The sequence below is a fragment of the Conger conger genome, chromosome 18 (assembly GCF_963514075.1).
Source record: "Conger conger chromosome 18, fConCon1.1, whole genome shotgun sequence".
NCBI classification, from domain to species: Eukaryota; Metazoa; Chordata; class Actinopteri; order Anguilliformes; family Congridae; genus Conger; species Conger conger.
Window position 1 is genome coordinate 14,863,250 of NC_083777.1, and position 25,543 is coordinate 14,888,792.

The 25,543-nt window shown below is 41.4% G+C and overlaps 1 protein-coding gene across 1 annotated transcript in view; it reads left to right on the forward strand.

The window, feature by feature from the left end:
• si:dkey-103j14.5 (isoaspartyl peptidase/L-asparaginase) overlaps positions 1 to 25,159 on the forward strand; it is a 51,054-nt gene extending 25,895 nt beyond the window's left edge. Inside the window, exons 5-6 of the mRNA XM_061228844.1 lie at positions 10,910 to 11,028; positions 24,635 to 25,159. Of these exons, the coding sequence (XP_061084828.1) occupies positions 10,910 to 11,028; positions 24,635 to 24,873 (358 nt within the window). The 3' untranslated portion in view covers positions 24,874 to 25,159. The remainder of the gene's footprint in view (positions 1 to 10,909; positions 11,029 to 24,634) is intronic.
• Positions 25,160 to 25,543: the final 384 nt, after the last annotated feature.

Sequence of the window (25,543 nt, forward strand, 5' to 3'; positions counted from 1 at the left end):
GGCACTGGGATTACGTAGTTTGAATGCCTTTTGTGGAGGTAGTAAATTTGCCTTGATTTACGAAACCACAGGTGATGCTTATTGTCACATGCTGTGACACCCCTGGGAGGACAGAAGAGCAGGTTACAGGTAGATACAAAAAATCTGGATTGTACTGGCATTTTATTTTGTCATTTGGTGCAGGGAAGAGAGAAACTGAGAGCGAAACTAAAAATAAACAAAAAGACTTGGCCCATCCCCCTCACAGGTTCAAGGCAAAAATAATAAATGAAAATAAAAAAGGCATGAATCAGCTTGGTGTTTCATCTGGCTCCACACACACAGCTCTCTCTTATGACGTGACTGTTCCCCGGTCTAAGAAAAAAGCACACTTTTAAAATTGCTGCCAACTTAACCAGTAGGTGTAGTCCTCAGATTCCCCTGCTTCTTTCCCACAAACCGGGCCCAGTTGACACACGTATACAACAGCTTACCAACAAAAAAAGCATAATTGTAATCAAAACATGCATTTTAAAATATGCAATTCTATTGCAATGGCAATGATACATAAGTCCAGCAAATATCCCAAACACTATACCACTCAGCAGCAAGTGCATCTTTCTATTCTCTCTAAACCAGGTTAGCTAGCTAGCTGAACCCGGCTTGCTTGCTAACAGCATGTTTGTTATCAATAGCTAACTATTGCATTTTGTCAAGCTGTAACTAGACTTATACTCTCTACAGCAGGGGTCACCAACCCTGTTCCTGAAGATCTACCATCCCGTAGGTTGTCATTCCAACCCTCATTTGGCCCACCTGATTCTCCCAATTAGTAGCTTGATGAGTTCCCCAACTCAACGCTACAGCACGTCCTATGGGCTGCAGTGTCTGCAGGCATGCCTGCCATGTGCTACACCTCCTGACTTCACTGATTATTTTACCTGCTTAGTTCAGATAATAAGCTAATTTGTGGAATCAGCTGGTTTAGCACACGGTAGGCGCAAATGTCTGCAGACACTGCAGCCCACAGAACATGGAGTTGAGTAGCACTGCTCTAGCTGTTGAATGAGGTGCGCTGTTTTATCGTTGGAGTGAAAACCTTCAGGACGGTGGATCTCCAGGAACAGGGTCGGTGACCCTTGCTCTACAGTCATTCATGGACATCGCTGACTGTGCTTGACAGTTGGCAGTGGCTGGACACATCCCTTGTGTGAGATGTGATTGGGAGGTTGTTTGAAGTATGATGAAACCGTTTAGAACAACAAAAACAAGATTTGTCAGCATTTTGTTTTCCCAAGTCAGACTGTTGATGTGCATTGATTTAGAACCCTGTTTAAACTTTTGCTGGTGCTCCTTCATAGCCAGGCAAATATGAAAAAATAATTTGCACTACCCAGCCAATCAGAATTGAATATTCAGCCAAGCCAAGTGAAAGGTTTTTGCACATGAAAAAAAGCATTCACATGTTGTGGCTGCACTTGCTGCACTTGAGAACTACGTACACTTTTGACAGTTTATCCCTACCATGCTACTCAATCTACAGGTCAATCGTAGGAGTTAGAATGAGTCACTATTCCAGCAGTTCTAGTTAAACAGAATCCCAATCCCAATCCCAAACCTAATCCTAATTGCAAGTGTGTGATGCGCAGTGAAGTGCTGGATTTCAGTTTTGTACTCAAATGTAAAAATTGCATGGCTTTCTGTGCCGTGTCTTAATTTAATATAGATGTGCTGTGTTTAACTGGCCCACGGCACTATTATCAGACACATTATTGCGACCCTTTGTTGTTAGGAACCTCTGAATAAAATAAATATGAAATAAATGTTATAATTGGATGCTTGTTGGGTTCCCGAGAGGGAGAGGTAGATGGAGGGGAGAGAGACAGGGAGCGCCTGAGAGCGAGAGTATATTCGAGAGAAGGAGAGAGAATGTTGTTTGTATTCATGTTTGTATTAATGTATCACTCTTCCTATTTCTGTGTAATATTTATTTGGCAATATTTACAGTACCAATGTATTTTATGCCATTAAAGCATTTTGAATTTGAATTTGAGGGAGAGAGACAGAGAAAGACACACATAGAAAGCGAGAGACATACAGAGAGTCAGAGAGAGAGATTGAGAAAGAGAGGGAGACAAGCAAACATACACACACAGAAAGATAGAGATAGACCTTTTCGCTCTGCAAGGTAATGGGCTAATCTGTGGCTATCATGCCCAGAACAGTATATCACAGTAGTGTTTACATTCTGCTACACCTTTTTTGCCTGGGGGGTGGGGGGGGCGAGTGAGAGACATGGTCACCAGGGAGAGTATGGCAGGCTATGGCACGGGCCTTGTTCATTTGCACATTCGCGCGTTATGAAAAGTAATCACTCCTGCCCAGCTGGCCCTGCCCTCCAGCCTTTTCACAGTGTCAGACCGAAACCCCCATCGGACCCCCCCTTCCCCCTTTCTTCTCACCTTCATTTCAATCTAAACCATTTCAAACACGGCTTTCTACTCTTTTTGGATTTCCAAAACAATTGCCCATCAGAGGGCTTCAGTCACTGTACTGTTTTTATGTGGAATTCAGCTGCAGTAAATGCCAGGCAATGTTGTGTGAGCACCTAGTGTAGCACAGTTTTGCCTGTCCTTAGTGCGTGTTTCTTACCACCTCCCTCCACAAACAGTGTTTTTTGTATTAAAATAATGTTTGATTACATTACAAAAAAATCCACTTTGAAAGACCCAGAAATGTCTGAAGTTTTAGTGAATGTAAAAAAATTGTGGTTCCTACTTGTTGAGCTTCACATATATTTAATCCATAACAAGTGATGTAACCTACAGTATAACACCAGTAAATAATAGATTACTTGCACAATGCATGCTGTATATCCGATGTGCATGAAAATAATTCATACTGCCTCTATGTACCTTTTTAAAGTTTGTAAGGAAACAGTAGCACAATAAATGTAATTCATTTTGCTAACACAAACCTTGAGAGCCAAATCACACTATTACTACCTTCCAATTCTGTTTATGTACAGCATATATCTGAATAGCTGATGTGTATTCTTATGTTTTTTTCATATAAAAATAAACCTCTCTTTATTCTACCAAGGTCTTTAGCATGTAAGTTATTACATCTCTTGTCAGTATGCTCCAACTGAGCAGAATAATGCGTGTACTTGTAGACGGGTGCATGCATGTATGCACACTGGTCTTGTCATGCATGTTTATACAGTATGTCCGTGTGCATGCTTCTCTGATTCACTTGTTGGTGTGTTTTTCCTTTGGCCTGCCTGCAGCATTTGGGTCATGTTAGCATGGCAGATTCTCTCCATGCCATAAGAGAGTAGGTTCAGAGATAGGCGCTTGAAGGTGGTAAAGGTCTGTTTCCTCTTTCATTTTGGATTTCATTTCAGTGTGATCCAGGGTCTTGGGTTCGCAGAGGCCCACAGTGGCTGTGGCAATGGGCTCTGACTCCAGGCTTTGTGCTGAGACTGGACTTGGCTGGGAGCCTGGAGCCTCAGGGACTCTGGAGCTGCACACAGGGACTTTTCCTCTGGGCTTTGGCCAGCACCACAGGATGGCTGCCAGTAAATCACTCGCCCTGCAGGGTCGCGCTGTTTCCAGGGGTTTTTGCTTCATCTCCAGGGGTTTTTGGGGATCTTGAAGCCCGAGGATGTGGTGTGGAGTTTGGGCATTGGGGAGCTCTGCAGATCAAAGCACAGTGGCGGTGAGCAAGCTCAAAATTGGTGGGGTGGACAACTTTCCTTCATACTGATCATTGGTCTCATCTGTTTTCATTCATTTTCTTTAAAACACATGCCAATGATCTGACTAATCAATTGGAAGCTAACACACAGCTTCTTCACATCATGTTAGGCAGATTAAATGATGAATTTAATTGGGAAAAATCTATTTTAATCAAAAAGTTCATATCGCTGAAATAGACCACTCTGTTAACTCTCAACAGCTTTCAGCAATAACAAAACCTGAGATTCAATATTGTTTAAAATCTGCACATTGCAGATCTTTGACATGTACAATCTGAGTTTAAATGCAGAGAAGGAAGACGTTTACATGTATCCACAAATAATGTTGACAAAATGTGCATAATTTGCACTGCAAATGAACATTTTATTACTCACTAAATAGCCTAATTGAGGAGTGCTGGTGAGTATTTTGTGAGTTAATCACTGTATTTATAATCAAGGAAACTAACTGAAAACAGGTTGAGACCAATAATCAGTTTAAGGGTAGGTTTTCAGCCCCACCAATTTTCAGCGCAGCAACTGCCATTATCAAAGCAAATCTGCTCAAACCCTCAAACCAAAGCTGTCTCCCCTGGGTCTGCTGTGCTGCTGGTGGTGTTTATCAGTTTTTCTATAACAGCCACCATAACTGTGACTGTAACCTCAGCTGTAATCACCCTGCCCCATTAGTCAGGCTGTTCTAGTGAACGCTGTCGATGATATTTGCATGTTTGCACTGCGCCTCCCCAACTGCATGATAAAAGCATGCTATTGTTCCTGATTAGCTCTCCCTGGCGATTCGTCGCACCTGCAGCATTGTATAAATATCTTATTGCGGCTGCTTGTTAATTGGTGTCGTCCTCTGAGAGGACACCGTTTTCGTTGTTGACAAATCTCAGCTTTGCTAAGAAGCCACCAGGGTGCATTTTGTCATTGGTTTCTTGTTATATGAATGTTTGGAATCAGGTATGTAAAATGTGTAAATAAAATGTTATGGCAGTAATGGCCATTTTATGTCACCTTAGGTAGGCATACTAAATGACTCAAAAGGTTTCCCAGTTCCCTGCTGTAAGCTGTAAGGTCCAGCTCTGCCAACTATAAAATTGAGCAGGTCATAAGCTGGTCTAGCTGGGTACGAACTTGTCAACCAGCTACCGGGTGTTTCAAAACATTGCGTGTTTCAAAACATCTGAACCATCTGAATTTACAGGGTCCTCATCGCACTTGTCCCTGGGTTCAGCTTGCACTTCATTGTATGTCGCTCTGGATAAGAGCGTCTGCTAAATGCCTGTAATGTAATGTAATGAACTGGTCAACCAGCTAAACCATGTTGGACTGGGAGCTACCAGATGCTTCAAAACCTTAATAATCTGAGAATTTACACACCTTCTTGGTCAAGAGCAGAATCGGTCTCAAACTTCCTTGACAGACTGAAAAAGCTTGTGATGGAACAATCAATCATCTCTTGTGGAATTTCTTAAGGCCGTACGCTCCATTAGATCATTTTTGAGATATTTAAGGATTTACAGCTGAGGACTTCAATTAAAAAAATAACTTTTGAAATACAGCTCATCATCAAACACCTTTTTGAAATTTGTTTTCACCCAAGTTGATGAGCCAAATCAAACCCTCTGTGGTGATTTAATAGAGCAATCAACTGCCTGTCAAACGTGATTGATGTATCCCCTTGAAAACTTGTGACAAGAGATTTTACCCCAACTGGGCCAGACAAACATTCCCTTTGAGGGGTTTGTCACCATCCTGGTTCACTGAGAGATTAATTCACACGTGACTGCTTTCCTGTGCCCTTGAAATGTGGCCATTTCTTGGGCCGCTACAAATTCATTACTCATGGTGTTGTTTTAGTACAAGTTCAAATTCCTTTATTTTGCAATCATGGAGTGGTACATGATCATGTGAATCATCAGGGGCGGCCTGTAGCATAGTGGTTAAGGCACATGACTGGGACCCGCAAGGTCGGTGGTTCGAATCCCAGTGTAGCCACAATAAGATCTACACAGCCGTTGGCCCTTGAGCAAGGCCCTCAACCCTGCATTGCTCCAGGGGAGGATTGTCTCCTGATTAGTCTAATCAACTGTATGTTGCTCTGGATAAGAGCATCTGCCAAATGCCATTAATGTAATGTAGCCTGCCTGGGAGTTTAACCGTAATAACATTCTGCAGTGCAGAAGTGACATTAGTGCTTGGATGTACAACATGTAATTCAAGCTAATCGGTTTAATGGAGGCATAATGGCTCCAAAATATGTGAAATTGTTCATATTCCCAACATGGCAATAGAGTATAATCCTCCCAGACTTGAGCTCTCAATGATTCCAGGTAATGTTGTGTAATCCTTTACTATGCTCTCAAAATGTGTCAAACACACTTAAAGCTGATTTGGTGTGTGTGTAAGCATGTGAGATTCTCAGATGGGTTTGAGGGATTGAATGTGCTTGAAAGGCTGTATAAAAAGTGTATATAAAAAGCCTTCTCTGACTCAGCTCAGCAGACTCAGCTCAGCAAACACAGCTCAGCAGTAGTCTGTGGTGTGCAGCTGGCAACCTTCGCGACATTGGTGCGACATTAGCTCAGGTGGTGAGAGCAGTTGTTGAGCAGTTGGAAGGTTGACGGTTCGATCCCCTGAGTGTGTCCCTGAGCAAGACACCTAGCCTCCAATATCTCCTGATGAGCTGGTCGGTGCCTTGCATGGCAGCCTATATAAATGCAGTCCTTTTTTTATCATTGTTACGTGTTTCTGAGGAGAACCGTGGATGTGTCTACTCTCCGGAATCAGCTGTGGGCTTCACACACGCATGCGGCTAAGGTTGCTGACGACGAAATGTATTATAAAAAAATAAAAATAGAGTATTCTGAGTAATAGTCATTCAGTTGATCTCGCAAATTATGCATGCTGTGTGCCCCTCAAAACTCTAACATTAATCTTCCATTTCAGTGCTCTTAGCTGTCAATTTGTTCATACCAGAAAAAAAAGAAAAAGTTGTACTTGTCTGTACTCACAGACCTGTAACTCACTGAGACTTTTGGAAGCGAGTCAAATATATTGCAATTATTTCAGTTTTGTTTTGTTGTTTTTGCTTGGCAGGGGTAGGCTTATACTGTAATCTTTTGAAAGTGAACCTGTTTTTTTTACTTTTAATGAAAGCATAGTTTGGCAGAGGTAGGGAGAAGGTTGCTTGTTTGCTGGTTAGTTGAGTGTTTGGCTGCTGAAGGAAACTGTTCATAAGAGCGGATGCTGGAATTTGTTTCGCGTCGCCCTTCCATCTTGGTCGAGGCTGAAGTATGCCACTAATCCTGAAGGATAGCACAGGCTTCTAAAGCTACACTTTTCACACATTCTGGCCTGGCCTTGCTGAGACAGCTCTGACACACACATACACACTTCTCTATTTTTCCATAGACAGAGGATGAGTGGTCATTTGCTGAATAGTAACAGGGTATGGAACTTTCCGGAACAAACGCCATTAGCCAAATGCCCTCTCTGACACTGCTCCCAGTTTTCTTGTCAGCACCCAAATTGCTGTGCCCATTTGTATGAAAACTAAAACAGAGGCCGGGGAGGCATGTACAGAAAACTGAAAATAGACACCAGCGGGAGCTGATGATTTGTGACCCCTGGTGCAGAGTGGTAATTTAGATCTTCTGTAGAAGGGCAGCAGCTTTTATCTTGTACAAAGCTGTCATCTAGTACCAGAAGCATGCAACATATATGAGAGCTCCCACAGTTAAAGGAAATTACGCTCGCCTTTTGAGCTCGAGTGCAAAGCATCAAATAATGGAAAATGATACACTAGCATGACAAACAAGCAAGTGTTATTTTATCGCCTCCGTCTTACTTTTTTTGAACAGCCCGGTACCTTGTATTTGCCCCCTTCCGGAGTTCCTTTTATTGCGTTTTTGTTACTCTGAATGGTTTCTGCTCTTTAGACAAAAATGTAATATAAGACAAAGTTTTTAAGCAATTACTTTTTTACTTTTCTTTAAACTTAATAACTGGTTGTACCACCTTTTGGAAAAATAATTGCAACCAAACGCTCCCTATAATTTGATATGAGCATTTCACATTGCGGTGGAGGAATTTTTACCCGCTGCTCTGTGCAGAACTGCTTTAATTGAAAGAAATTGTTAGGTTTTTGAGCATGAACTGCTCTTTTCATGCCCTGCCACATCATCTATATTGGGTGCAATTCAGAACTTTGACCAGGACACTCCCAAGCCATTTCTAAGGCTCCTGGACTCCACCAAATGTCACAAAAAATGCAAGCAGTTTTGGAATGGGAATAAATGATTTAGTGATATCATTAGTGATATCTACAGTCTTTGATGGTTTTATTCCGTGGATGTTCTGTTTCAATAATTTGTACAGTTTGCATGGCATGTTTTTCAAATTTTATACTGTATAATCCAATATGGATGAAAGGTAATTTAAATGAGCAATCAGTATGTTTTTTTTTTTTCTCTCTCTCTGTGGCTCAGGAAAATTAGTTGCAATATGTGCATGTGAGATTTTCGCAAGATGAGATTTTCACCTCGGTGGTTGTCTTGGAGGCAATTTTTGTCACCTTTTTCTTGTGTGTCAATTTTAGCAGAGGTGGGATTTCACAATTTTGGAAGTCACAAGCAATTCTGAGTTCTCACGTCAAGTCCTGAATAACAGTGGACAAATCTCAAATCGAGTCACAAGTTCTTAATTTGGCATTACAAGTCATCAAGTCTCAGTCATTTAAAAATCTTTCTAAAGCCACTTCATATTCTCTTTATAGTCATTTTTGAGTTCTGAATTTATTGTTTGGTATGTTTCCATCAGACAGTGAAAAACAACAGTACACAAGACCTTAAAGTCCTGATTTGATCCGTGCTATACCTTTGAATACCTTACTTATTTTATTTTTCCATTGCATTTAAAAGTAACATATTCTTAGTTGCAGGATATCACGTGGGAATTGATTAATTGTCATGGTTCTTAGCTATACTCGAAGGAATGCTCCCTTGTCGATTTCATTTCATTTTGGCAATGAATGGTGAGTTAGGTAATCAATTTCCTTGTGCTGATTCCAATTGTCTGCCGCATGTGGTCTGATTGGCTATGAAGGTCAGCTGCATATCTTTCAATTTAAATCCTGTTTCTCATTGAATCGGGGCTTTGTTGAATTCCCCAGAGCATTTTTCTTTTTCCCTTTGTGCATTATGTGAGGTGTGACTGATGTGTTCCAGTGGTGTCGGGGTTTATGGGAGCTGAACCCGCAGCGATTCTTCGGCACTTTAGGGATAGTGAGGACGTCACACGTTAACTTTCATTTTTTATTTTGCGCACAAAACAGTTGCACATGACACATGACAGTTGGAAAACGGGATTCCCCATTGGCAGCTTCCTTCTGTCTAGGCCAAGAGTTTTGAGTTTATTGCATCCCTTTTCCGCATGCTTGCTGTAATTGGCTGTTTGTCCACACAGGTCATTTCCGCCTTTTTAAATCTACCTTTGGGAAGGAAGGGGTTTTAGGTGGACCCAGTTAAAGTGGACCCAGGAGTACTGAGACCCTCTGGTAATTAATGCTGGCTCAGACCCCCTGCAGCTTTGATCTAGCGTAAGGGATAAATCAATATTCCCCCTATCCGTACGTGGAGATTGGTCTTGGCTTTATTGTGTGTCTGGTTCCTGTAGTGTGCGGTTTCCCAGTTTTGCAGCCGCCTGACGTTTACTTTAGTATAGCGAGGTGTTTGTTTTTGTCACTTTCTAAACGCATTATCTTCATGACTGTCGTCATCTATGTCTGTCATTGTGTATACAGCACAAAGTCTCAATTCGCCACTGTCAGAGGTAACATCCAGACCCCTGCGCAACCCCGATAGTCTGGGGATATACGTCAGAGATTCCCTTGGGGAATTGTGTTGTTGAGTTACTTCCGCATAAGCCTTTTGCTGAGGTACTTATGCTTTTCTTTCCCTTCTTAGTGCATGTTTGTTTCTAAGTATTACACTGAGGGTATATACATGAGTTCAGAGTTACCATTCCTGCCAGTAAGAATGGTGTGAAATTCTGATAGCCTGGAGTTCTATATAGGAGATCCTTGTGGCTGTTTTATTTATGAATAATGTATTGGCTATTAGTGCATGTTTGTTTCTACGTATGACACTAAGGATTTATACGTGAGTTTGGAGTTATTGTGCCTGCCAGTAATGACTGTGCAAAACTCCGATAGCCCGGAGTTCTAAATTGAAGATCTTTGTGGCTGTTTGGGTATTTATGAATTATGTATATTTGTTATTAGTGTATGGAGTTCACTGATATGAAACGCATGGTTGTGGGAGACCGCCCACGGTGCTGAGTTGATAACCCTTGGAGGTGCATTTAGTTGGCACATTTGTAAGTCTCCTGCACAGTCAGTGAGCCTAGGTGAGCGCCTGGTGAATATCGCTGGTTGCTGACTTTCCTCAAAGTCAAGTAGTGTACATGGTCGTTGGAGAATCATCCCACTCAAGTGAAGAGCTTCACAAACTCGCCGATAAGCTTGGGGTTCCGGGACCCCTGTCCCTGTGTATGTACACTTCCTACCCCGTTATTAGGATTCCTGCTTTGCCAGTGGAACTAGGGGGGTGTTTTCATGTATTATAGTGTCAGGGTCAGTAATACTGCTTCCTAAGTTGATTTAAATTGTAAATGCTTTCATGTATTCTAGTGTTTGAGTTAGTGTTCCCGCTTTGTTAGTGGAATTGGAGACGGGATGTCTTGTCTGTCTGTCCTTATCATTTTACCGTTCCCGGTCCTAAGTAGGCTATCGTGCAGTTGGGAGCCTGCATAGTTTTCTCCCTGGTGCAGTTTGCGTAGGCTACATCTCATACTCATCTCGTTTTACGACCGCCGTAATCAGTAGGATGAGAGGTTGAGTTTACTTACCATTTGTTATTTGCATTAATAATTGTATTTTTAATTGATTTTCAAGCGTTCATTCCATGGACCAGGAGCACACAGTTCAGGATTAAGAAAAAGAAACTAATTTCACTCTACCATGTTGTGAAATTTGTTACTGGAGTAAGACTTGTATGTGACTCGCCCATGACACTGATTTTTGGTACTGTGTGTGGAATCTCTAACATACAAGAATTACTGTGGTCAAAGCAGATGATTCTTCTGCACTGATAGAATTTATTTATTTATTTTTATTTATTTCAGCGACCATGACACAGTTGGAGCAGTTGCTCTGGACAGCCATGGTGACATAGCCTGTGCCACTTCCACTGGAGGCATCAGAAACAAAATGGTGGGAAGAGTCGGGGACTCACCCATAATAGGTGGGTATCAGAGGATCTTTCTTTAATCATTTTTTTCTTGCAGTTCGTGATGCTTAGTTCTGTGAAGTGGATTTCCTCTGTGCAAAATCTTCATTGCATTCTCCAAAGCACACTGCAGTCACCCTGATTGGCCAAAGGATGAAACGAAGAGGAGTCCGCTAAATGGTTCCCTCTGTATCTGGGCTGCACTAAAGGCAAATTATTCACATACCTGTGGGGCTGCCAATCATTTTCTCCATTGGCGTGTGATGAGTTAATCAGCTGTGGTCGAAATCACATAATAGCACACTTGTACATTTATATAATCCTCATATCTAATTTTTAATGTAGCCTAGTATACTCAAATGAACATGCTGTGCATTGTAAGCACTTTACATACTCATTTTTAGGTCACAACTAGTATTCAAGTGCAGATAGTATGCCATTTGGAACACGACCATTATCAGACCTTGGTGTTTCTATTTTGTGATAGATAATTTGGAAACATTAAACAGCCATATGCATTTATTTTGGAGGGAATTACCAAAGGTTAAGGTTATAGTTTTTTTAATAGTACAATATGTCATTTTGGACTTCTAATGCTCAAGAGAGGAATTGCAGCAACAAATACGCTCAAACCACAACACTGTTTCTCACCCCTTCTCTGAGAACGCGCTGTAGTTGAAACGTCATTGGCTGTGGCGATTAGAACCCATTTTCAACCAATGAGCTTGAATTATTGTACAGCTATAGATGTTTTGGTACAGAGGGCCGGCCCGTCAACTGCATATTTTGAAAGCCAAATTTAAGGACTATAAACACAGGTAGAGAGTCAACATGTCAATAAGCCTTTTTCAATGATAGGAAAGGATTTACAATGCCTTTGTAACAATATTTTAACACACAAATCTATTGTACCTTTAAGTAATAGTTATAGGTAAGGCATCCACATAAGACCTGTGTATCATTGCATCACGTGTGAGCCTGTGAACCTCCATCACAAAGTTATCTGCAGTTTGGTAAGAAACACGGGCAAACCCAAGGCACCACATAGTTTTAAAGTTTTCTTGTGCTGGAAGACTTTGTAGCAGTTTGTGGACGTAATTAAAGGCGGAGACAGCGGAGTGTACACGTTTCCGTTTGACTGCTAACCCTGTGGAGTGAAACAGAGGCTGGTGCCCTGGCAGGGTGAGACCACTGGGAGAGGGATAGTACTGAGCGGCGGGTGCTAACGCCTGCTGTGATCCAGCAGCGAGCTGGGCCCTTCAGTGTCAGAGATTAAATTATTAATCCAGCTGAGCCCTCAGATACATCAGAGTAATTAATCAAAGCTCAAGCTTACGCTTCATATTTCAAAGGCCTGAGGTTTCATACATAAATATCGCCATCAATGCTTCCGTGGCGATTGAAGAAGGCATCATCTTGTTAGTGGGCTTTATGATTCATAAATGCGGGGCATTACAGCTTTTTTGTGGTTCCTTGATCATGTTTTCCCATCAAAACGTGTAGTGTTGTAGGGGCCACAGGGGTGCTGGTTCCAGCTCTACAGTGGAAAGAATTTGGTTGGCGGTTGCTGGGTGGTTGTTTTTGACATGTTTCCTCAACTCAAGAATTACCTTCAATGAATATATTTGGTTACATGAATTGGCATTAACTAATGTAGTTGTTGATTAACTACTGAGCTTTGTTAATGTATTTGTACATCATTAATTAATATTAACAGCTCCATTAGTTTATGACAATTCATATTGGAATCAATTACCAATAACCAATGAAAAGTGAATTGCAGGCTTAATGTATTTGATCATTAATTCATGTTAACAACTACATTAGAATTGTAGCCAATTCATGTAACCTCATTGTACAGTGTGACCACCTGTTTTTGATTTCATGGGTGGTGTCTGGTGAGGTAGGCTGTGGCGGTTATGCGGATAATCGTATGGGTGCTGTTTCTTGCACCGGTCATGGAGAATCCATCATGAAGGTCACTCTCGCCAGCCGGGTCCTCTTTCACATGGAGCAAGGTAACTATCCTCATCTCTTATTTATTACACATGGCGAGCCCAAACTTTACGGGGCTGCAGCCCACCTAATCAGCAAACTGGAGTGTCCTCCATTTTCTCCTCAGAGCTTGGCTGCAATGGATCTTTCAGCAAGAAAATGATCCCAAGCATACCTCAGTCATACCACCCAATAAATGTGATTGACCGCAGAACTATAGTTTTATATAGTTCCATATTTGAACCCCATCAGTAATTAATGATATGATTTACGGAGTACACCTGAAATGCAGACTTAAGGACCTTCTGTCAGGATGAATGGTCAAACATGCTCCCCAAATTTTGTTGGACATGTTGTAAGAAATTATAGATATAGTTATATATAGTTCAGTGCTTGTGTGTGATTGGGGGGAGGGGGTAATACTTGTGATGCCTTTTTCTAAAAAATGACCTCTTTTTGTATTAGTATTAAAGAATAGAAATTTCACATTGTTCAGCATACAGTATAGTGTATTACCTGTATTTATTTTATACAGCCTCCTTTTGTATCGAGGATGTGAATCATTTTGAAGGGCACTCTGTATGTTGTGACATTACACTGAAGTGTTGCACAGCCATGATTGGCTGACTGAATCAAAGACAAAGGTTGCCATGGCAAGTATACTAATTTACTACTAGGCTACCTTTTATGAATTAAGACATTTTGTTTACTTGCCTAGCTAGTGAAACGGATGGGTTTGAGGAGAAGCTGGTTGCTATCATAGCAAAGCCCACTTTCTCTGAACTGTAAATGCAACATGTTTTTTGTTGCGAAAGCATTACATTAGCTTTTAGTATCCTATCTCAACACCAGAACCTCCAAACCAGTCCTCATCCAAGGTTTGTAAGTCACTGTATTAAAGCATGTTTCAGCATGGTCATGTGATTTCTAAAAGCCAGTATGTAGTGACACGTAATAGTGTTATACGGTTGCTCGTATTTAATAAGAGCACATTTCATGAACAGGTCCCATAAACATATGTTAAGATGAGGGCAAGTTACTCTTCTAGAGAACTCATAATCCCCAGGGCCCAGTATTTCAAAACTTTCTTGGATAGGATTAAATCTTAAAACTAGAAGCTGTTAACCTGATCCTAAAAATTGGGATAAGAATTTTGTAATACAATCCTACATTGAATCTTGATAGGTTTAGGATAGGTTAGATGCTGAAAATCAGGATAATCTTGATCCCACTGAAATGGTGGATTCAGGACGGATTCCAGGCTGATGTAGGGACATGTGGGACACATTGGAATGACACATCTTTAATAAATTATTTTATCCAGTGTTTGCACATTTATTAACACAAACCCTTCCAAAACAATATCCATTCTAAATTGACAGTAAAATATTTTCAAGAAGAACCCACAACACTAAAAGTGGTCTAAAGAAAGCCTTAAAAATTATAAATGCTATTTAACATATATTCTGTTCACAATTATAAAATAGTCAGAGACTGTCGGCACTGAACCATTATTTTAACTAGGGTCGATTGATCAGTAAAAACATTATCCTCTCAAAGCAGTTGTGTTTGGAAGTTAATTTGTATTTTTTTTTGTTATTTAGTGAGACATTGCATTTTGAAATTAGACTGACTTTGGCCTATGTATTTTGGACTGAATTACACATTTTCCAACATGTTTCTGTAGTCCTAATCTTGTGGTACCTGGATCAGAATTACTATATCATATCTGAAAATTAATTGAAAAACCGGGACAAAACCAACAAGATCGCTTTGATCTGGGATAGCAGATATTTCAAAATCCGGATAATTGTGATCTCAATTAAACTTTTAAAATATTGGGCCCAGGAATTTGTCATGAAATAAATATGCTGATTAAAACATTCCCTTGAAACTACTCCTGGCAAATGGGTTACTACATTGGAATAGAGAACATATTTTGCAGAAATACTGTAGGAAACTGATTTCACACATTTATTTGCTGGAAATAGCACTTGTGATGTGTTCAGTGATGATTTGCTAAATGAAATTTATACTCAACAAAAGGATTGGAAGAGGGCATGTGTGAAACTTCATACTTTCCAAACGAGTTAGAAAACCCTAGCCTCTCCCTGAAGAATGCAAGGCATCTGTCAGGGCTATAAAACTAAAGAAGGCACCAGGAATAGAGGGCTTACCAAATGAAATTCAGAAGTCTCATAAATTGCTATACATTCTATTTTGTCTTTATATAGCTTGCTTTTTAAAACTCCATAATCCCCTCTGCACAGTTTAAATCTATTAAACAAACCCCTGGGTCAACCAAACATGATCCCAGACTGTAAATATTAATGCCAGGTGCACTTCTCTGTAATGTCTGCTGCTGGGTGGGTGCTCTGCCCACGAATCAATGAGACAAAACAACCATAGTATAAAGCTATAGAGATGGCGGCATGCCAAATTTAAATGGAACAAAAACAAAATCAATCCCAGAATGCCCAATGAACTAGTTGAATGAGTGGAATTAGACTTCAAAGTGCAGTACAGATGATGTGATAGAATTCATTTTATTCTAACTTACTGCATTCGATCCATTAAAAAAAAGAAAAAAAGAAAGAATCCTGAGTAAAATGAACAGTTGACATTTCACTGTATATTTTATGACTTGGGGAGAATTACAGGATGCATTTGTTTGAATAAGAGAGGGACAGACATACAGATAGACAAACAGACATAAATTAATGAATAAATAAGTAACAAAAATAAATAAAAAGAACATAATTCATAACAATTTAAAATGGCTGTTGAAATGTGACAGGCCCTTCCCGAGTTGTCATTGGATAGGGAATATGACTGTGGCATAAATACATCATTGAAGCCTGTGGGGGGCTCGGTGAGTGGATGAGGAGGTCAGAGGTCACAGGTGTCCTTCCTGTGACACGCCGGTGTCCTCTTCCACATCAGGCAAGGCGGCCCCTAGTGTGAGGATTAGCATATCCTGTTCCTGCAAGCTGGTGCTGTGTGTCCCTCTGGGACAGGCGCAGGGAGTGCCCTTCAGAACCGAGCGATACCTGCCTCCCAGGAGTGTGTGGTAAACACATCTGTCATCGCTGTGGTGAAAGTGTGATGTGAGTCAGACGTGTCAGAGATGCCTGATCTTTTTCCGAAAAATAAAGGTGTTTTGAATCTCTGCCGCAGATCTCTCTTGTGTGTGTGTGTGTGTGTGTGTGTGTGTGTGTGTGTGTGTGTGTGTGTGTGAATGCGTGTGTGTGTGTGTGTGTGTGTGTGAATATACACACATTTTTGTGCAAACAAATGCAGCGCTTTCTGCTTTTTGAACTTCCAAGTCTTTCACTCCAGGATAACTGCTTTTAGCTCCGAGCCTTTGCCATTCAGTTTCCATGGTACTTAGATCCGGAGTTGAAGTCAGAACATGTACTTATGACACGCAACATGGATTTTAAAAAGGCTTTAACTTGATAAACTGACCTTCTTATGCGTAAACATATTAAAGCAGGATTTGATTGGCAGTTTAATAAACAGTTAACTGGCCCCAGTGGCACAGAACCATTTCCTGTGTGCGTGTGTTTGTGCGCATGTGCGTGCCTGTGTGTGTGTCTGTGTGCATGTGTGTTTCTGTCTGTGTAAGCATGTGTGTAGGTGTGCCAGCGTGTGTTATTTGTGTTAAATAGCAGTATAACTGCTTTTAACTCCAAGCCTTTACCATAACTCCAAGTATAATTGCTTTTAACTTCAACCACCTGCATGTGCTGCAGCTAATCACAGTGCCAATACACAATTTTAAAGGTGTTGAAAATTTGAGAATCCGCATTACCTCTCCTCTTTTGTATTTGTCATCGGTTTTTCACTGAGTCATCCTTGTTGATGAATCACACCATTGCAGCATTACTACAGTTGGCAGGTAATCTTATCTGTCTTTGTTACTTTTTTTTCGTAAGCAGCGCTTCGAGCACAAGCGATGACAGGGATCCTGCATTTTATGGACAGCAGATGCGGCAGTGACAGACAGGAAGTGAGAATCGCTCTGTGTTCTCGAGGAGATCAGAGATGCCTCGAGGCAGAGTGGCCCCCCCAGGCAGATTAGCAAGATAAATGGGAGGGCTTCATCCAGCTCGCTGGATGGGCAGGTAATAGATTTACATACCCTCCGTCTGACAGCTCGATGTTCTCACAACGGCGTCTGGAAACCCGACCTGAGCGCAGGTCACCGATCAGCCCGAGAGAGGGGGAAATGAGGATGCGTTTTATTATCAATTCATGAGATGCTGAACGATGACCAGACCTGGGTCTACCTATATGTAATTGTTTTGGATTCAAATACTTTTCCACACTTTATTGAGCTCGTCTGGTGTATTGAAATTCTCTCAGAAAGTGCAAACCCTACCTTCGGGTTCTCTTAGCTGACTCAATTTCTCCAGGCAAGATCAATTGCGCACAGAAAAGTATTTAAATGTAAAACAATGACATACAGTATTTGACCCAGGACTGCTGATAACAAACATAAAATATCGCATCACACAATATGGATGTAAATACCCTGAAGTACAGTTTGCACTGTAACCTCATATTCATTGTTTTGTTTCAAATCCAATGTGCTGGAGCACAGAGCCAAATCTCACCTAGCCCTGAATAAAGAGTGCCCCCTAAAACCTGTGACTGCCCCTAAGAAAGTGCAAACCCCACCTTCTGGTCCTCTTGGCTGGCTGGCTCAATTGCTCCAGACAAGATCAATTGAGTACAGAAAAGTATTTGAATGTAAAACAATGATGTATTTCACCCAGGTCTGCTGATAACATGACATAACGCAACATAACATAACATGACAATGAGAACAGGCCATTCAGCCCAACAATGCTCACCTTTTTCTACCACTGAAATGTAAATTGTGCTTAGCTTACCCAAAAGTAAAATAGTATGTAGCACCTTATCAAGCCTGGTCTTGAAAAACCCCCAGTGTTTCTGCCTCCAAAACCCCCAGTGTTTCTGCCTCCAAAACACCCAATGTTTCTGCCTCCCTGCGTTCGGGCTATGAATGCATGGGGCTGATATAATTGGCAGCATTGCTGATACCCCTTCCCTCCACCCAGGCTTCTCCTCGTAACTGCCACATGATGGATTGTTGTATTTTTTAGTCTTTTTTCCCCGCTCATTGTTATGAAATTTAATTACTTTTTCCCCTGGCGAAAACCCAGATGCCAGCGCTGCTCAGTTTTTGAGATTCGATATCGGGAGGGTGTCCGGAACAAATGCGCTGTCAGTTACGGCCGTCTAGCCCTCCGCAGGAACGGCCAAACGAGCAGTTAATGAGTCCATTTCACTTCCTTTTCTTAATAGCCTCTGTTAATTAAAGGCATTTTATAATTTTGATTCTTAATTACCGACTCCTGTTTCGGAGCGGGGAACAAAATGGTGTGGAGGCCCAGCAAAGCTATGGAAGAATGAGATACTCAGGCAGTGTGGAGGATTTAATGGGGGCATTGATGGAGGTAGCCTGTCTCTTCTTCCTTAGTACCCTTCAACCGGTCTACTGTCTGCAACTAGCGTAATTCATTTGATGTGAAGTCAGGGCCTACTCTCGAAGTGCAGCAATTCACTCTGAGAATGAGAATCAATTTTGCACTTATGAAACCTAAAAGCACATAGTATGCGTAAAAACACAGGCTTCCAAAGTAGGCCTATAAAAAGTACCATTGTAACCTCTCTTATTAATTTAAGAGAACTCTGAAACTGTGTGCATTTTCCCTATTTCGCTTGTTTTTTAAGATGGACAGATATAAATAAAAACAGATGAAAGTATCCTCTGAAATTTGTGAGACTGGGTCAGACCATTCTGGTGCACTACATTTTTCCACCACCAAATACATACCCCCCCCCCCCCCCCCAGGATTCATTCTGTTTTCACAAAGTTACTTTGCATAAAACTGAAAGATTTTCTAATACTGAAGTTAAAAAAAATCTAATAAATGTGCATTCTTGAATTGCATTTATTGATTGTGCGATTGGTGCAAGTACCGTCATGTAGTATATAATAAAATAAAGCTAACAAGGCGATTTTGTTTCGAGGAGATTGAAGGACTCTTTTGGGAGAATGTTGACCATGAAATGTCTGCGTCATGAAGCCAGAACTCTTTGTCGCTGTGAGAAAAAAGACAAAAGAAATATCTGGATGATCTCTCAGGGTTAACAAATAAATTGGTTGGAGAAGAACACAGCACATATACATACGCTCTCAGAAATGAAGTGGAGGTACGTTTTTGTTCTTCAAGGATCAAATTTCCCAAATGTACCCTGAAAGTACATCAATGTTCTCTTTGGGTACAGAAGAGTATGTTTTCCAAGCACAAAAAGCACAAATTAATGATACATCCCATTAATGATAATGGTTCCGCCCAGCATTTGTACCTTATTAGGCTCTTTGTGTGCCTTTATTTCTGAGAGTGTAGGCAGCACATGCCTTGAAAAAGCATGCTAAATCCTATCAAATGATTGTGAATTTCTATGACCGGAGAATCCTTTTGCAGACACTGCAGAAGATGAAGCTTTGGAGACGTGATTTGTCATTTCCACAAACATTTCCTCGCACGAATGCTTTTCGCTGATAAAAGGATGGGGTCTGTATCATCCTAAAGCCATTGCCTATCTGTGCGGAAAACCACCAAAAGCCTTCCCCATATGTTTTTATTTTTATTGTTCATGAAATAACATAAGTTCATAAAGTACTGCAACAATCTTTCAGCTTATTCTCTCCTGGTAAGATCTGCTCTGATTTCTATTGTGTAACTTATTGGGCAATGAAAGAAAAATACATCCTTGTCTTATGATAGAGGCAATCCAGTCAGGAAAATGCTTCGCGCTAGATCCGATTATAAGGGTCTTTGTTTTCGACAAAGTCAACACCGTACAAAAGATAATTATTTACAGTGATCCTTTATACTGTTCAAACGTGCGCATGCCAGTTTTGAGGACTACCACCTCATTAAATAAGACAGTAAAACTTGTTCTCATCCTCATTTTTTGTAATGTTTCTTGTTGAAGACCCATAGGAGTTGGACACATCACAGTCTCTGGCCTATGTGATATTTGTATCTGCCTCAAATGATTAATCACCATGAAATTGATGTTTTATTGGTTAAGCATTAAATCGATACATTTTGAACATTAAACTTGGTCCACATGCAAAGTCAGGGGAGATCCGGTCATCCTTGCTTACCCCAAAAATGCAAGTATGGATGTACCATCAATGTACTGCACCCATTGAAAAGTTGGTATTTTGCTAAACTTTATTATAAAGTGGCACTGAAATGAGGGCGTAATATAATCTGGTAGGTCACTCACAATGAACACAGTTATGAGGCAGGGCCCTCCATAAAATACTGGCATCTTGATACAAAGATGAAAGGCTGTATAACGTAAGTAAGTCAGATAGCCCACTGCGCTTCTGGTCAAAGTGTCTTCTTCCTTGCTGGATTCTTGATTCCATTGATCTTAACAAGAGTCCCAGAAGCCATCGGTGCATAACTCCACAGCATGAAATATCCAGCACTCTATTTCACTGTTGGCATATCCTTTTCAAAATAAGCATATTCCTCACAGTGTCAGACTCACTGTTGTGAACCGCGACGAGATGGTCTGCTGTCGAAAAATAATGACCGACGCGAAGGCGAAGAACAAACAACATGAAGCGGAGGGGGGTGACCTACGCAAAGGTCATTAGTCTTCTGTAGCAGACCACCTTGGGGTGGATTATCCCAATTATTACACAGCTATCAAAATGTGTTGACATGTGCGATTAATTTGAAAAGAATAAGGTGAATACTTTTAAATTGTTATTCTGTGTATTGATTCATTATAAAGTATTTTTTTATAGTATTTCTGTTTGGTTGTTTCAAAGCAGTTTTCACATTCCCTAGCTAATGGGCTATACCTTATTTGCCCTGACAGTCAACTGAGGCTGCAGCACGTAGTTCTTTCTTGAAGGGAGGCTTTTGGCATAAAATTGTCCAGATGACCCAGCATGCACTGGCGAACTAGCATTCCTCCAACATCCTCGCTTCACACTGGGAAATGGAGTGGTATCATATTAATATTCTCTTTCATTAATACTCACTTTACATTGGACATGGCCTCAGGAATGTATGATTGAGGAGAGGTAAAAGAGGACAGCGTTAGGTTCAAAGCACCATAGGACTTTGTCAGCCCCAGAGACGCAGGCTAGCATAGCAGGGCTGTTGTAGGCCTGTATCCCTGTACAGCAGCTCCCGGAGGATTGAGAAGGGCAGAAGCTGCCCCCAGTGGGTGTAAGAATAATATACAGACTTACCGCCTATTTTCCACCACCGGGGAGAAGCAGAGTGATCAAAGAGTGGCAGTCTGGTTCTTTGTATTCTGTGAACACGCTCCACTGCCACTGCTGGTATTATGTTTTTGCTGGTCACTTTCCCTTTGTACAGAAAGAGTCGGGTGATTTTACCTCAGTTTTTGAGTTCCGCGGCTGTGCCTTAACTTGACCTCAATTTGTCGTGTTCCTTTGAGAAACTTTAGTTTCTTTTGTAGTTTTTCCGCACTTTTGCGCGTTTGATGTCGGCCATTAAAGGTGGCTGGATTTGGAATTGCACCGGCACCCGAGCGAATGATGCTAGGCGATCGGTGCTGTGAGCTAATCGGGGTCCCAGGAACGGAGGGGGGTCTTAAGAAGAGATAAGGGCTTTTATCGCCATGGTGATGAACAGAGATGGTGATAGATGGAGGTGGCTGTTCAGAGGATGTGGTGGGGGGGGGTCAGATCAATGGGGGAATACAGAGAGAGAGAGGGAGAGAGAGGAAGGGAGAGAGAGGAAGAGAGAGAAAGAAAGAGAGAGAGAGAGAGAGAGAGAGAGAGAGAGAGGAAGAGAGAGAGAATGAGCTCTTCAACAATGAAGAGCAAATTTAACCATACCAATGGATTCCTATTTTAGCCTATTGATTAAAAACAGGTTCTCTCGAAATTGCAGGCATTAAAAGTCTCTACAAGGTTTTTATTTATGCAAGCATTATAATGATTAGATAAAGATGCTTTATATCACTGTGCATTGTGTTCTTCAATGAAATTGCTTTACTTTTTGTAGCTTGTACACTGGATACCTCTGTTTAACTCTTAAAACGAAATGTTCAAATGGTAATCAGTAATTATCAGCAATGTCAGTAATGTGCTCCCAACCCATGATCACATGGTTCATATGTTAATATGAATAACCATGGCTCATCATTTTTGGCTTTTTCCGATTTTCCCGATTTTTAAAAAACCTATTTACACCCAGATTTTTTTTTCTTATTGATGTTTCTCCGCCTTTGAAATGTTTTTGTAATTAAAGTGAAAATGATTGCCAAATTGGCAGAAAAAAGGCATGAATAGAAGTCTAGAACCGTGACAAAGTCGTTAAAGTGTTATGTAATTAGCAGCTTCAGCCCTGGAATCGAAAAGTGAAGTTTGTCTGTGAGGTTCTAAAATGCATTGAAGTTGAGGTCCTCCCATGTTTGTTTTGTCACCACACATGTTATAAAATAAGAAACGGTTGTTGCTAAAACAATGGTATCGTAAAATAGTTTGTACAAATAGAACCGTTAGTTTTATTGTTTTGGCTGTTAAAATGAATTGAATGGAAATAAATGCACTCTGGCCGTGCGGTTTTAGGGATTATACAGGATTCCTAAGTATTATAAGTATATTATAATGAAATTATTTCGCCAATGTTGGCCTATTTCTTGTATATATCACTGTGCAAATATCATTAAACGTGCAGTTCCATTTACAAAGCCTCAGAAAATGATGAGCCTTACGAATAAAATGCATTCATATCCTGTTCTACATTGCAATATATGCCAATGTACATTAATTCAGTCATTGTTCTGCAGATTGCAATACTTCAGGTTTCAAACCGCCAAACCTTCATTTCCCTCTGAGTTAGGCACTGCAGCGATAATGGTTGTTCCGCTCCCTGCTGTACATTGGCACAAACCCTTTCTTTCTGACTGTACTACTGCTGTTCCGTGGTTCTGTGAATAGGTATTCACACAGGTAAAGACACCAAGTGCTGCTCCCATCTGCAGTTTGAGCCCAGACAAAATCTTTTTGAGTGAGTCAGTCAGTCAGGGTGCCATTTTGAATGGCGCTGTGCTCTCAGCAGGGAATAATTGCATTGAAATGGCATTGTTGCCTGACTAATGTAATGGACATGGAGCCTCATTTCACTGTCAATTGCTCATCTTGTTGTGATGATTTTCTTCCCTGGTTCAGCTGCACTCGCTCAAGGGTAATTACAGGAGATTATGTGAGAAGTTCTGCCTCCAATTAGCAAAACAATTTCCAGGTGCCCCTGGAGTTTTTATGAAGTTTGTAAAACTTTATTTTCCGGCATTAAACATACAAAAACTGTCAACACTAAGTATTCAGACACTGTGAATAATACTTCAGTTGGCTGCTTTTCCGTATCCCAGTTAGTGAGGTAAGTTTCAGGCACTAGTTTTGGTTAGGGATCCTCATCCTTTAGACCTAATGTGACAGGAACCATACAATTATTGTTATAATCATGCACAAAAACAGTTTTAAAGGGAACCGTCCAGGCCACGGAACAACAAGGACACGACCCAAACCAAACACCTGAAACCAAAACAAAGACTTAACATCAGCAGCTGCTGAATGCCAAGCATCCAATCTCCTATGGCCAGCTCCATGAAATCTTCGCTTAACGACACTTGAACACTTGACACTTGATAGCCCCATCCCCACCGAAGATGCGCTGACATCAGCCAGAAAGTGCCAACGTTTCGCCCGCGAGCCGCGCGTTGCTACGAGCACCAGGCTTCTCCATACCGCCATCGTAAATTAACACGACTGTTCCGGCGGCGGCTCGTCACCGAGCTTGCCAATCATTTTAATTGGTTTTTGAGAGGAAGAGGAATCGGCGCCGACGGCTGCCGTGGTCGGTAGATAATGAGGAAACACAGGCGACAGGGTCAGCCCGGGATGATATTTGTCGGTACGGCTCCTGGCGAGAACCTGGGAAGTGGGCATGAGTAGGCTTTTGTTTTTCTTTTGTTATTCTTCGCTTGTATACTTTGCTTTCAAGTGCGGCGCTGACTTCCTTTCTGCTTTGAATTAGAAGATGTTTCTGTCCTTCCCAGGACACCGTTCCACTTCTTTGTTTTGTCTAAGAGTTGTTTGCCGCCGCTTGTCAACGCTCGCTAAGTCCCGGACAAGCCGAATGGCTGTCAGTGGAGTCAGATTGTTCCTACATGGGGTTCCATGTCGAGCTTTAATGAGCAGACAGTCGCATTGTTTTCCACACAAATAATAACGGGGCCAGCATCACTCTCGATGAATAACCGGTGAAAAAGTTACATAATTTTTGACAGCGACATTGTGGGATTTATTTTTTGGGGGGCATTATTGTTCCTTTCAGATATCCATCTGTCCATTCATTATCTACAATAACCCACTTATTCCTGGTCAGGGTCGCTGGAGCCTATCCCAGCATGCATTGGGGAAGAGGCAGGACTGAACAGGTTGCCAATCCATCGCAGGCCACACACCATTCCCTCACACACATTCAGACCAAAGCTGCTACTCTTTCCTGTGTGTTTCAAACAGGGAAAAGTCTCTCTGAGGCAGTGGACTCTTCTCTGCAGTACATGGCCGAACGAGTGAACGGCGGGGGCGGGGTCATCGCGGTGAGCCGGGCGGGGGATTGGACGGCCCAGTTCACCACAGAGCGCATGGCCTGGGCGGCGATGGAGGGGGACGTGCTGTCCTACGGCCTCAACCCAAAGGAAGTGTTCCAGGAGACACTGCCAGACTTCCAGAGAGTAGTGCCTCAGCACCAGAGCTAGTTCTGTCAGTTTCAGAGCTGTGTTTGCCCTGGGAGCGAGAAGGGTGAGGGACATGAGAGTCTTATAGTATTGCTTGATGAACATCGCTACTTTACACAAACCTGAAGCAAGTCAGACATTTTCAAGTTCAACAAAATTTGAGAACACATAAAATGTCCAGTGTTCATATTGTCCTACTCGACCCGAGTAAGTGCCAATTTAATACTGGATATTAAACTGAGAATCTTGCATCTGAATGTCAGGACTGTTTTGTGTGGCAATGTCATAACTTATTTAATTGAACTGTCTGTGATACCTGAATTATTCAAATAATTATTAAAAATTATACTAATCCAGAATGTGTAATCCATCAAATCCTCAGCCCATCGTTGCAATCGAGAATCTAGACACATTTCCAAATATCTTAAGCGAGGAGGTGTATTTCTGCCATGGGTGCAAATGGGGTCAATTCTAATATCACTAAAATGATCATATTCACTGGACTGAAGTGTTTTTGTGAGGTGCTGAAATTCTTGCCACAACCATGTTGGTGATATGGACACTATAGTCCACACATGTTAGGCATGAGTCTGGTCTATGTCATCAACCAACCAAGACTTTGCTCACAAAAGCAGTCTGATGTTTTGAAGGAGCTTCACAAGTATATTACAGCAAGCTTGCTGTTTTTGAA